General features: G+C 43.5%; 1 protein-coding gene across 1 annotated transcript in view; it reads right to left on the reverse strand.

The window, feature by feature from the left end:
- Positions 1-5,483, reverse strand: part of TRPM1 (transient receptor potential cation channel subfamily M member 1) — a gene marked incomplete at its 5' end in the record, with an annotated part of 381,597 nt that extends 376,114 nt beyond the window's left edge. Inside the window, one exon of the mRNA XM_085646142.1 lies at positions 5,430-5,483. Coding sequence (XP_085502268.1) covers positions 5,430-5,483 — 54 coding nt within the window. The remainder of the gene's footprint in view (positions 1-5,429) is intronic.
- Positions 5,484-12,349: the final 6,866 nt, after the last annotated feature.

The raw sequence follows: 12,349 nt of genomic DNA on the forward strand, positions 1-12,349 counted from the left end.
AAGTGTGCTCCACGCCACGGGACAAATGGTCAGCGTTTCCAAGTGTAATATTAACTGAAAAAACTAAATCAATATAACGCTTATCCTTTTGTTTGACGACATTCTTGACAGGGAAATTGAAATGAGCGATACGGCTATCTTCCGGTCCTTTCCACTTCACTCTCCTCTCGTGTCATAGGTCACGGACGTCGGTCAAGTTGTTAAAAGTTATCAAATTAGCTTGCTCGCATTAATACAGAATTCGTGGGTGAGGAGGGGGAAAAGGTCAATTTCTATAATATGTGCTTAATACATTTTTAATCAATCTAGTCATCCCCCCACGTCCTTGCATCATGGACCATTCCCAAAACAAAGATGGCATCCTGTTCTTAATATCCCAGGAGTCCATGCCTGTGCCAGGCGCTGCTTGAGAGGTCACGAGGCGTCACAGGGGATGGATGCTGTGGAGTTTCAGACCGGCTGAGCTCCCACATGACCCCACAAAGGGCACCGCGGAAGGCTGAGGGAAATGAGCAGCAGGGTGGAGATCAGCTGACTGCCCACATGGTGTCACCCATGACAGCACGTGCTCTCATAAGTCATTGGAATGGCACAGTCAATTTCCATAGTTCACAGGGCACGGTCATTAATGGGCAGTCACAGGACTGGTGAATATTTTGTGTGTCCAATGTTCTTTGAATAGTATTTTAATAGTATGTGGATGACTGATGTATGTTTGGGCTAGAGAGTATGATGAGAAGATTTTTGTGGTCTTATTGGGGGGGGGGGTACTCACATTTATGAATAAGATTTCTGTTTTAGGTGGTCTAATTAATATGTATGTCCATTGTATATAAAATACTTGATGCTATTATTGAAGAAGAAATCAAGTATTTTAAAAATAGAAAAAATAAAATGACTGTAGAAATGATCTTGTACCGTATGTGTCTTTAACTAATGATTTGTTGTCGGCAGGATAGAACCTGTATAGGTCTCTGTTAAAAGCAATATAGGTCCTGATAGAGGTTTTGACTGTCTTTGAACAACTAGCTACTTCCATCATCTCGAGTCTCCCCGCCCTCTTCTTCTTACCTTTAGGCCTTTTAGATTAGTAGATAATGGCTAACTATAACCTGTTAAAGGAAAAGGTTGTGTCTGGAAAATAACTACCCCGAAACCCTAATTCATTCGAATAAGGAAAATGATGTTACACTTCCACTCTGTGCTCCCCAATGTACACATCTGAGGCCTGTCCCATGGACATGCTCCTGGCATTCACGGGAAGAGGGAGAGAGGAGAGGGGCAAGCGAGGAGAAAACTGGAGCAAACTTCAAGAAAGAAATGTTGGGAACAGACCAAGCCATAAGGAACACCCTTCAGAGGAGTGTGAGTGAGTGAACGCGTGAGGGAGCAAGAGTGTGCTGTCACAGTGGATTGCACCTATATCAGCCCAGATCATACGCAGAAAGAGAAGGATTGGTACTTTTATTTACTGAAATATGGTAGTAAAACTGCCAACTCCAGCTGAAAGAAATTGCGTGGAAGTGGAAAAAATGCATCATTTCAGCGGCACTAATTGGAAATATTGGGGTGGGGGCAAAAAATACATCTGAGAATCTAACAACTGCAAATGCACAAAGCTTGGCAATATTGTATTTGGGCGAGAGGCATCCTTTCGTATAGTAATATTCTTACATAGTCGGAACCATGAGGTCTTTTTTGGAGGGTTTTTAGCTGTAGGACTCATTACTTTCAATATTCTAGAAGTGAAGTCTTGTTTGGATCCAAGCCTCACCTACAGGAAAAACCGCTTGCGGTCTACAAGCCACTGGGCCCCTCAGTGGGTTTCATTGTTTAGTCATGCCTAGTAAGGTTGTCTCACTTCGGACAGAACAGATTGTGCTGGGGCTGGTCCTTAAATGGTTCTCCCAGGTGTTTCCTAGTTGATGGGCTGATTCTTGGAGGTGTGCAGAGCAAAAGGTAACACAATGTACTGAATCGGAGATCTAATTAGTGGGAAGGTCTCAGACTTACACCCATCAATGGTAACTTTTTAGCAATAGCAATTACGGTTTCTCTATTTTTAATGACTTTGGAAACGCACACAATTTCTGATCCCGAGACCTCTTCTTTCACCTTTCTGATGCCCGAATATATTCAGTATGGATTCTGGTGCAGAACCGCTTTACCAACATCCACATTTAAGGGTCTTAACGTAAACGCTATACTGAAAGATTTAGCCCTTAAATTATAACTTATTTCTTCTTTGTCAGTTCCATAATGCTGTATTGACTGGTATTGGCAATATTGCATGACCAATAACTTAAATAAATCTCCAAGTCTTATTCAGTTGCCTGCCAGGAATGTGGTCACTGCTCATGGTTCTGCTTACGCACACTAGAAGAGATGGGTGTTGCTGCCCCTGATGGGTGACTGATGCAGCAAACTGTGGATGCCTTTTAAACGGACTGGAGAAATGTGCCTGCAAACATGTCCCACTAGGCACCTTCAACACACTATCCATGAAAGCACCTTCAACACATTATGCAGGATTTAGGAGACAGAATCTGCCAAGCTGCCAAAAACCTTCCTCTAAAATTCCAAAAGTTCCTTGATCCATCTACCTCGATGTGTGCCTCAACACATTAAAAACAGGAAATGACCTCACTATCTCAGAATTAGGAAACTACCTTACTGGGGACACATTTTAAGGCCACCGGGCGCTTTATGTTCAGAGGAATCGTGGCATGCATCATTAAAGAAACCATTGTACCTGCTAAGGGTCTAAAGTGTACAATCCACCCATATCATGAAAAGGTAGAAACGATTTAAGAGGCTCGAAGGAAACAGATTACCATTTGTTCTGGGTTAAAAGTTCTTTAAAAAAACTGCATTACAGAAGGTCGTGCAATATTGGATACGCAAATGGAAAAAACCAAATGGGTATGTGAGTCCAACTTTGAAGAAAATCTGAATGGTGCGAAATTAAGCACAAAGTTCATGTAGCAAATCAAAGAATACCTGGATATTGAAAGTCTATAATCTGAAGAGAGTACTGCAACTATTCTCAAATTAACATTATTTGTTCATTTTGAGTTAACCTCTTTGATCAGCAGTGGAGCTTCCGGCAGTATTTATTGAGTAAACTCATTTGATCACATTTGAAAGGCAGAACAGTGGATTTACAGAGTTTGCACAGGTAACTTGTGGATGGCATGCATTTCTCATCGAAGCAGCAGCAGGTACTTAACCTACTAAACTAACTAGTAACTAATAAACACCATCACAATGTTCACAATTAAAAAGGATACACATGAATCAAATACTGCATTGTGTGGATGGATTCAAAGGTAGCTATTTGCGGTGTGGTATTTTTAGGGTATCATCTTTCCCTCAGATTTGACCCCTCCATAGTGAGTATGTTCCATCTGTTGGTTTTCATTGCAATGTTACTTTCTGGAGAACCTCTACTCTTTGGATAATTAATGGCAGAGTGTATTCTGCGTGAGGTCTGTTTTGACATTGGACATCCTTGGGGTAATGTGGCCTCTGGAGGTTCATCCTCAATTCAAAGGCCCAATTTTAGGGTCATGGCCTTAACCTTGTCTTGTCAATTGCTTTTTAGGGCCTTGGACCCTCTTATGCAATCAAGAAACTTTCCCACTATAAGTCAGCTCCAACTCTAGGCTCCGCCACTGAATTAATTGGCAGCAACGAAGCCAAAAACAAAGAGGAAGAGATGGGGGGGGGGGGTCCTCTTTTTCAGATCTGGCCGAGGCTTAGTAGAATGCTCTTCTGCGACATCTTGGGGCCATAAAGGAGGTTGACCCGTGTCTGTCAACCCAAACCCTGGCTATTTAAGAGAGCTTTTTAAACTGCTCTGACTGTGGGAATTTGTGACATCTAATCTTCGAGCGCCAGGACACTTAGTGGAGTAGCTGCGCACTTTATAAGCACTTCAAACTTAAACGCAATTGTTGGAATGATGTGGCCACCGGTGCTAGACCACTTGAGTCCAGAGAGAGAGGTGTCTATACGGAATGCGACGTTCATCTCAGACAGGGCCCTACGGATTAGTGTAAACAGTGACCCTTTAATACCTCGGAGGCCTGTAAAGGGAAATGTTTGGCTAAGATGAAGAGATCCCGGTGTTTTTTTAACTTCAGGGTTTGCATTCCTATCTTCTATGATTCAACATATCACAGGCAAACAGTTCAGATATGAATCTAAAACCAAAGCACATGTTCACAGCTACATGTGAGAGCAGACAGTCGTCATTTTTCTTCATATTTACAACATTGCTTGTTTGTATGTGCAGAAATGCAGGAAGGAGGCATCACTGTTGCAAGCAAAATATAGCACTGTGGTCACACACACACACACGTGTTCACCCACACACGCACACACACACACACTTTTTCTTAACCACATAGGGCACTTCACTTTCCTTCATCATAAATGATTCCTCTGTTCTTTACTATAGAGGAAGGCTCAGTTAACACCGTACATGGGCATGAGTGACTGAAGGGCGCCTGTATCACCCGCACAGTAGGGACTGTTTCGTGAGTTTGTCTGACTGAGCAAGAAAAACCATCAGTGCCATACCGGTGGAGAGTCAAATTCACTATAAAGTCACACAAAGTATGTGTTTTTGTAGGTCTTAATACAGAGTCATTTACTTTGGTCCTTTGTATAGCTTTCTAGACTATTCAGAGTGCCAAGTGGAATCATTTTGTGTGTATGTGTGTGTGGGTATGTGTGTGTGTGTACGTGCATGTGTGCTTCTGTGTATGTCCGATGTGTGTGCATGTGTTTACAATGAAGGTCAAGAATGAAACTAGCCAAGGTGAATGTATTCCTAAGAGAATAAAGTGCTGTTTGGACAACGCCTCCATCACGTGAGTTGGAAAAATCGAGGCCATCTCGAAGGTTGCCTTTAAATTAAAGACCTTCAACAACTGAGCGCCTTAAAAAGTTGACCGTCTATTTGTTGTAGCCAAATATACAACGGATAAAAGCATTTTGCACAAAGAAAAATTACATTAACATGCGCTGTGTACTTAAAGTACTCCTACAGAGTATGAATTTGTTGCGAGTCATGGCAAGGGGTACACGAGCGGGTGTCCTGAGTGTACTATTCATTTCCAAGCACATTGACCATGATCTATCCTTTGGAAAGTTTAAAATACACCTGATGCTTTCGAAAAACTTTCTATAGCACTCATGATGCGTTGGTATGCCCCTTGCCCTCCAAAGATGCCGTCAGCCTACGATGCCACCCTCCATCCATACAGGCTCCAAATAATCTAGCAAATGTTATTTAATGCCATGTTAGAATGCAATTTATGACCACTAGCAATCTATGACTTTGCTGCTACAGAAAGTAGCAGGAATCTGCTAGAATCAACCCACACATTTCAAATCTTACATTTAAAAAATAAACATCCTACCTTGGGGGCACTGGGGCACTCTTCAAGTGAGTTTGCGGGACTGCCCTGCTCCGGGCCCCGTCATGGGCCCCCCTACTTGCCGCATGGGCCCTTCCTCTCATTGTGCTGGCCGGAGGCTTCCTCTCTGGGCTCTTGCTGAGTCCTGCTGCCGCCGTGGAGCTGCTGAGAATCCCACGGGAGTGGTGGCCCCGCCACTTTAAGAAGAGATTCTCATATGATAAGCATGTGAGCAGCTCTCGGGCTCCAGCCAATCAGGGCCCCTGCCGGAGCCAGCCTCATGACTGCCTTTGAAGGTAATCCTGCGGAGTCCCATGACCCCTCTCCCTGCCCAGAGGGTGTTTGCATCTCATGGTGGAACAAGGCACAACAAAATCTACTTTAACAGTTGCCCCATGAATCCCCTGCTTGTTAGAGCGCCCCCCCCCCCCCTACTCAGCAACGTGACTCGTCCCTGCCTGCAGTGATGGGCGGCTCCAGCGAGAGCTGCAACTTTTAATTTGAAGAGCCTCGCCTTCTGCTAAAGTTTCAACGCTATTTGCATAATTGAGACAATTGGGCCGTCATTAGACCCACAGATCCCCATTCTTTGAAAAAAGGAGAAAGCAGGTCACACAGAAACTAATGAGACGTAATCCGTTTCTGAGCAATTTTAAAGTTTAGACGAGATGTCCGCATTAAGCAATAAAAGAGCTAACTCGGCTAAACTTGTGATCGGTGTGAACCTCATGTGTTGATCGTGCCCGTTGCCACATGGTGCAATTGGCCAAATTCACTTTTAAAACCGTTCACTGCTCCGGTGTATCTCTTTCTGGTCGTGTTTTCTATTGCCGCGCAAAGACAACTCTGGAGGCCACGTTCATCACGTGCCACCAAGGGGCACCGGAAGAGACCCAGACAATGCTAATGTGATCAAAGCCTTCTCCCATACAATGGCGCGGACAGTGCAGAACATACAAGGGCTGCTCTTCACAGTTTGCACATAGATTTATCTCTCGCTGCTGGATGTTGAAGCTTAACAGCACAGGCAGCCCATGAAAAGTCCTGTAAACTCATCGCTTCTTTTCCCAGGGTGGGATGGAATGTTCGATGGGAAGATAGAAGTCAGCGCAATTCTGCATTGCTGGCAAAATCACATACTGCAAGAGTTCATTACATTGTATGTATGTATATATATGGTACTTTTAGAGTGTGAACCTAGCCAAAAGGCAGCAGAGTGCCGCACATTGTCAAAGTCAAGTGATTAATTTGAGCCGGAGGTTTCCGGTGCTCGGCACCGCACTCAATTGTCAACACCTGCACTTATGACACCTACTACATGTTGGAGATGTTTGTGCAATTAAAAGATAAGCAGAACAATAGTTGTTTATTAATTCAATGAATATTAAAAAAACGAATTCCAGCCACCCAAGTCAGTCTTATAGCTTTGGGGGCCTTGAATAGTCTGAAATGTCATATTTATAGCAGAGTGAGGGTTAGTTGTTGCATAGGTACTGTCATTGGCAGCGCTGGCAGTGGCAAAGTGTGATGCAAGATCTGGTCTCCTGGCTAGGGCCCTGGTGCTTATTATTTTACAAACTAAGCACTGTCAAAGACATTCATAAATTCATCAGTAAAAGAAGAAGTAGCTGGATTGTGGCTGCTAATGCATTGTTATGCAGTGTTCTTTAAAGAGGCGAGTCTTCAACTCTTTCTTAAGTAGGGGCAGCACTGGGGCAGTTCTGATGCATACAGGGATGTTTTGCCAGATCTTGGCTGCATATAAGGAAAAGGCTGCTGGCTTGTTTTTTTCTTTTTCACGTTTCTTAGTCTGCACTCTGGTGATGTCTTGGTTAGGGTGTGCTGAGAACCACCAGAGGAGGTGAACTTATCCGCAACATAAACAAGGGTGCTGGCCATGATAGCTTTGTAAATAAAGAAGTTTGTTTTGAAGATGGTGCTGGTTGGCAAGAGAAGCTAATGGAATTCCATCAGGATGGGGAGAAGTGATCATATTTCCACTAGCCCTCAATCAGTGGCGGCTGGTGACATTTGAAAGTGGTGAGGCGTAAAATTATTGTCATACTGCACCGCAGCGAGAGAGCGTAGCGAGCGAGTCCAAACAACCTAAGGGGGTGAACATTTTAAAAAAAGAGTGGACAAATGGTGCATTGTCAAGCAAATTTGTGAAAGCAAGAAGGTTACTAAAGCAATTGTGAAAGTGCAGTTATCACATTAATAAAGAGATGTAATTTAACATAGGGAGCTGCTTATTCAGTATAACCACAGAGCGTCATAAGAGATTTCGAGATACAATGCATTGCTGAGTAATATCAAAGGAAGCATTTTTTTATTAGCCACAGTTCTGTACCAAGACTCCAAGAGGCAATATGGAAACATGAAAACCATGAAAAAGGATCAAGGTGCTGAAAAATAGCCTTGAACATAAGCTTCCCAGCCCAGGACATGAGCTCAGTCGCACCCACATGTTTAACGGACATACCTGCCTTGCCCAGGGAACTGGAAACCAAACACAGGGGAGTATTACATGTTTAACACGACAGAAACCAGCTCCCCACCTTCAGTCTTCATGCTGAACAAATCAAACATGCACCCCCAGTCACAGATCTCGGTTAAATCATTTTTTTGCATGCCAGAACGTTTATGATCTGGAACAGGCCACTTGAATAAAACAGGTCAATTTCACAAAACATAACACATTCCTTGCCACCTGCCTTACAGGTTAAACATATGGCTCACTATACATCATTGCATATCGAAAAACCAGCCTGAAAAACACAATGACAAGGCAAAATTACAAATTATGCGGAGAAAAAAGCTCAATCTTGCTTATCATAGGTGCACATGACAACAGTAATCGCCATATCCGGTTGCTGATACCTGCTCTAGAAAGTAGACTAGGTTCACTAAGTGTGACTAGGTGCCAAGGAGATCAAAGAAATTAGCAAAATCCACAAAAAGGATTTACATACAGGTAAAACAGATGAATAAAAGTACAAAGAAAACATGGACGCAATAAGAAGGTCATCAAACACCACAAATCATCTGCAAAAAAGACCATGCACCATCTTTCAATAAAGTAATTGCACATTTTCAGTAACACATAAAAATGCATTTAACATTGTAAAAGCAGCACTGGGCTTCCACACTGAGAGCCAACACTCTCCACTGGGGTTTCATCAACTGCTGCCTCCACCCGCCAGTGGCCTAACTCACGACTGGATCATTAATGCCTGCACTCGCTGACAGGTTCGCTCACTTGCAGGCTCATGCTATGTGTTCACTCAGTGCCATGCTCACTCACCACAGGGCTCACTCCATATTATGCTCTCTGATTGTACTCGCTCACCAACAGCCTCACTCAACGCTGTCCTCAATCACCGATTTACTCACTCACCAACAGGTTAACTCACTTCCTGGGTCGCACTATGTGTTCACTGTGAGGGTGCGGAATGACATCATTACCCACTCGAGGTGTGGCCTCTCGTGATTCGTGGGCCCTGCCCTCACACAACAATGGGGTAACGTACAGCATATTGTACATTTTCCCAGAAGACAAACAGCACTCCTGGCTTTTGTGACCCTCGTGACGTGAGAATTGTTGGCAGCCATGCATTTTTAGTTTTCTAAATCTGAGCAAAACGTGGTGACTACTGTGGTGTCTCAGGTGAAAAAGTTAGTATTGTACTAACCAAATGTAAACAATTCGTATTTAAGCATGCGACATGGACTCCCACGTTATTAAAGTGACCAAATGACTGCATGCCACAAATGATGGGACGCTCCAGTCCTGGGGTTTTATTTCACACAAATACTGCATTGTGGTAAGTTTAGTCTGGATTCCTATGAATGACTGTGCCACTGAATTACAAGTGTTTGTAAAAGGAAAGCTCCAAACTGTACCACTGTGTCTTTTGTGAAATGGGGGCCGCTGGTTATCTTATATTGGAAGCAACAATGTGCTCGGTTGACGTAAGTGACATTGTAGGGAGAACTTGATTCCTTGAAGCCAAACACGAAAATATTACAAAATACCAAATCCTCCTAATACAAAACTCCACAGCAGCTTTGAACTCTCGTGCTGTCACGGCCCTGTAACTAATGAACATGGTATTGTCAGGCACAATTCGTTCACATCCTACAGACCCCCAAAAGCCTCAACAAAATAAAGGGCTATACAATGAAGGGGCCAGGCAAATAAAACTTAAACAGACAATAAGCTCGCCAAGGCTGCAAAACCCACACTCCCATAAATCCCCTTCAGACTTTGCCTGCTCGCCCATCCGTCGCAATACTCGTGGCGGGGGGGAGGAGGGAATCACGCGGGGGGGAGGGGGTTAAAAATAAAGTGAAAACTTACCCGACCGTGCGCCAGGTTTGCGCCCCTCTGCTGTTGCTCCTGGGCTGGGGTCCGCGTTGGCTCCTTCATGGGTGGCTGGTGGCAACCCCTCTCAGCCAATCCAGACACTGCTCCAGCAGCACCAGGATTGGCTTGAGCAGGGACTGACCCCGCCCATAGGAGACCGGGGGCTGCGGCCACTGGCAACACTCGCCCTCGATCGCTCTCCTAATGCAGGGCACTGCAGTGCGCATGTTCGGGCTTGGTAGAAAAATGATCAGCCCAAACTCGAGCATGCGCACTGGGCCTGCCCTGCTGCTGCTCTCAGTCAAGTGCTGCCCCGCCCCCACCCCCTTTGACGTGTCTGAGTCCTGACTGACTCCAGCCGCGGGACGAATCTTCCTCGTTAAGTTAACGAGGAAGAAATTAATGTGGCCATGCTGGTCAGTGGGGCAACGCCCCAACACCCCTAATGGACGAAACACCACTGCCCTATATGCTACTTGCCTCAGAACGTAGGATGCTCTGAAGCAGTGCCAGTGTGGAGTCTGGGAGGCCATGGAGCAGGACGTTAGCCATGCTACCACATATCACTATCCAGAAGTGAGACTACCACGGCTTGAACAGCACTTCTAAATTTGCTTTCTGCAAGAAACAGTTTGAATTGCTTTAGAAGAGAGTGGTAGTACCAGGCCGCTTTGTTCCATGAAGATGAGGTATGCAGTAAAGCAGCACAACAGTCCTTCTACTGAGTCTTCCACCGGTCCAGATGTGTACTAAGGAGTAGGGGTCTGAGGTCCAATATTTATACCTGGGACCTACGATAAGGGCCTGAAGATTTCCACCCCGAGGTGTCAGGCATCGCCTTGCTTCCTTCTACCCGTTTTAAGAAGGTTGCATGCAGTTTTGGATCCATTGAGCAGCAGGCCCAAACTAACCAGCGATCAAACATATCAGCTATCTAGAGTACAAAAATCAAATATAACATGAAACCCATTTTGACATTTCTGGAAATATTCGTTTTCTTACTCGTCAACCCATATTTTTTGCATTTCTCTAGGCCTTATTTTTGACTTTCCTAAACAGGAATATTGTGCCTGTACTCTCCCTTTGAATCTGGTTATTTTAGCGTATCCCTGATTTTAATCTGTAATATTTAATATTGTAATATTTTGTTTGTAAAACTTCAATTTCGAGGAGCAGCTGGGATCTTGCCAATATAAAAAATAGATGTTGCTACAAGTACAAATGTTTTTTGGGCTTTATAAAGCACACATTGCCACAGAACCATCTGTTACTGAAGGCAACTACTATGTGTGGGTGTGCTCTTTGTGGAATGGCAAAAGTCTGGCACTCACAATGAAGTTAGTTAGTGAATAGCTTCAGTGGCCTGTCCTTTTGTGCCATGCTGTATGGTGTAGTGGGCAGAAGAAAAATTTGAATAACGCAACAACTGACCAATGGATGCAGAGGGCTGCCTGAAAGCTCTTAATGTATATATTATATCTATATAATTTTAGTAAAATCAAACGTTCATGGCTAATGTCAGAACTAAATAGTTGGCGGAATGCTGCATTTTTGTTTAAGGGTTAGTATCCAGGTGAACTTTATAAATTCTGTAACTATTGCAAGCAGAAATCCTTAGCAGTACAGCTGATGAAAAGTAAAACAGCACTCTTTAATGCTAAGTAAAAAGTGAATGGAGTAGCAACATTTGATGGGCCTCCCTGGGATACAGTTGCCTTATTAGACTAACTTTGAGCTAGAATTAACAGACTAGCTAATTGGGTAACCAGTTCAATAAAGTCACAATTATACACGTCCAAAGTGGCCGTGTAGTGTTGAATTTTAGTTTAGTAATCCTGGTATAGACTCTCCACATCAGCATTCCAATGTTATAAAATATAAGGCTCTTTTTCAAATAATTGGACCGAAGGAAAAAGTGGATGGAAAATGAACAGGTCACCTGGAGGTCACAGAGGGGAGAGAAAGTTATATTAATATTTGAAGTTATATATAAAGTTTATGCTGGGGATTCTTTTGACCCATTTGTATAAAATTCGGGTCTGAAATAGTGGTACCAGTCACTATCATTTTTCAGCGATTAAAAAAATTAATAATGAAGTATTTACTATTTGTATGTGCCTTGTATGAGTCTACCGGGAGACCTCTTCTAACATAGGTCAGATCACTAGGTGTGGCAATGCCAATCTGTAGAATGGAAGTGAAAGAGACATTAGTGACAGGTTTGTTTAAGGTATAGCATGGTGTAAACGTGTAGAATATTTGGATATGGTATGACCAGCTATTGTTTGCTGCAATGCATTTGGGTTGTATGTAAATACTGTGATGTGACTGAGAGAGAAAGGGAAAATGCTGGTACTGAAAAACTCTAGGTAATTTTTGACATTTGCACCATTTGTGGTATATTCATGCAATCAACGTCACAACTGTGGTACTGGCATATTTTATGTCATTCTTGGCATAAAAGGGCACCCATGTCATATAGTGGGCACCCAAGACAAATTGCTAGACCTGATATAGTTGAGGCTATTTTTGATATACAGAACACCCACAGGATATA

Source organism: Triturus cristatus, chromosome 3_1, assembly GCF_964204655.1.
Source record: "Triturus cristatus chromosome 3_1, aTriCri1.1, whole genome shotgun sequence".
Lineage (NCBI taxonomy): Eukaryota > Metazoa > Chordata > Amphibia > Caudata > Salamandridae > Triturus > Triturus cristatus.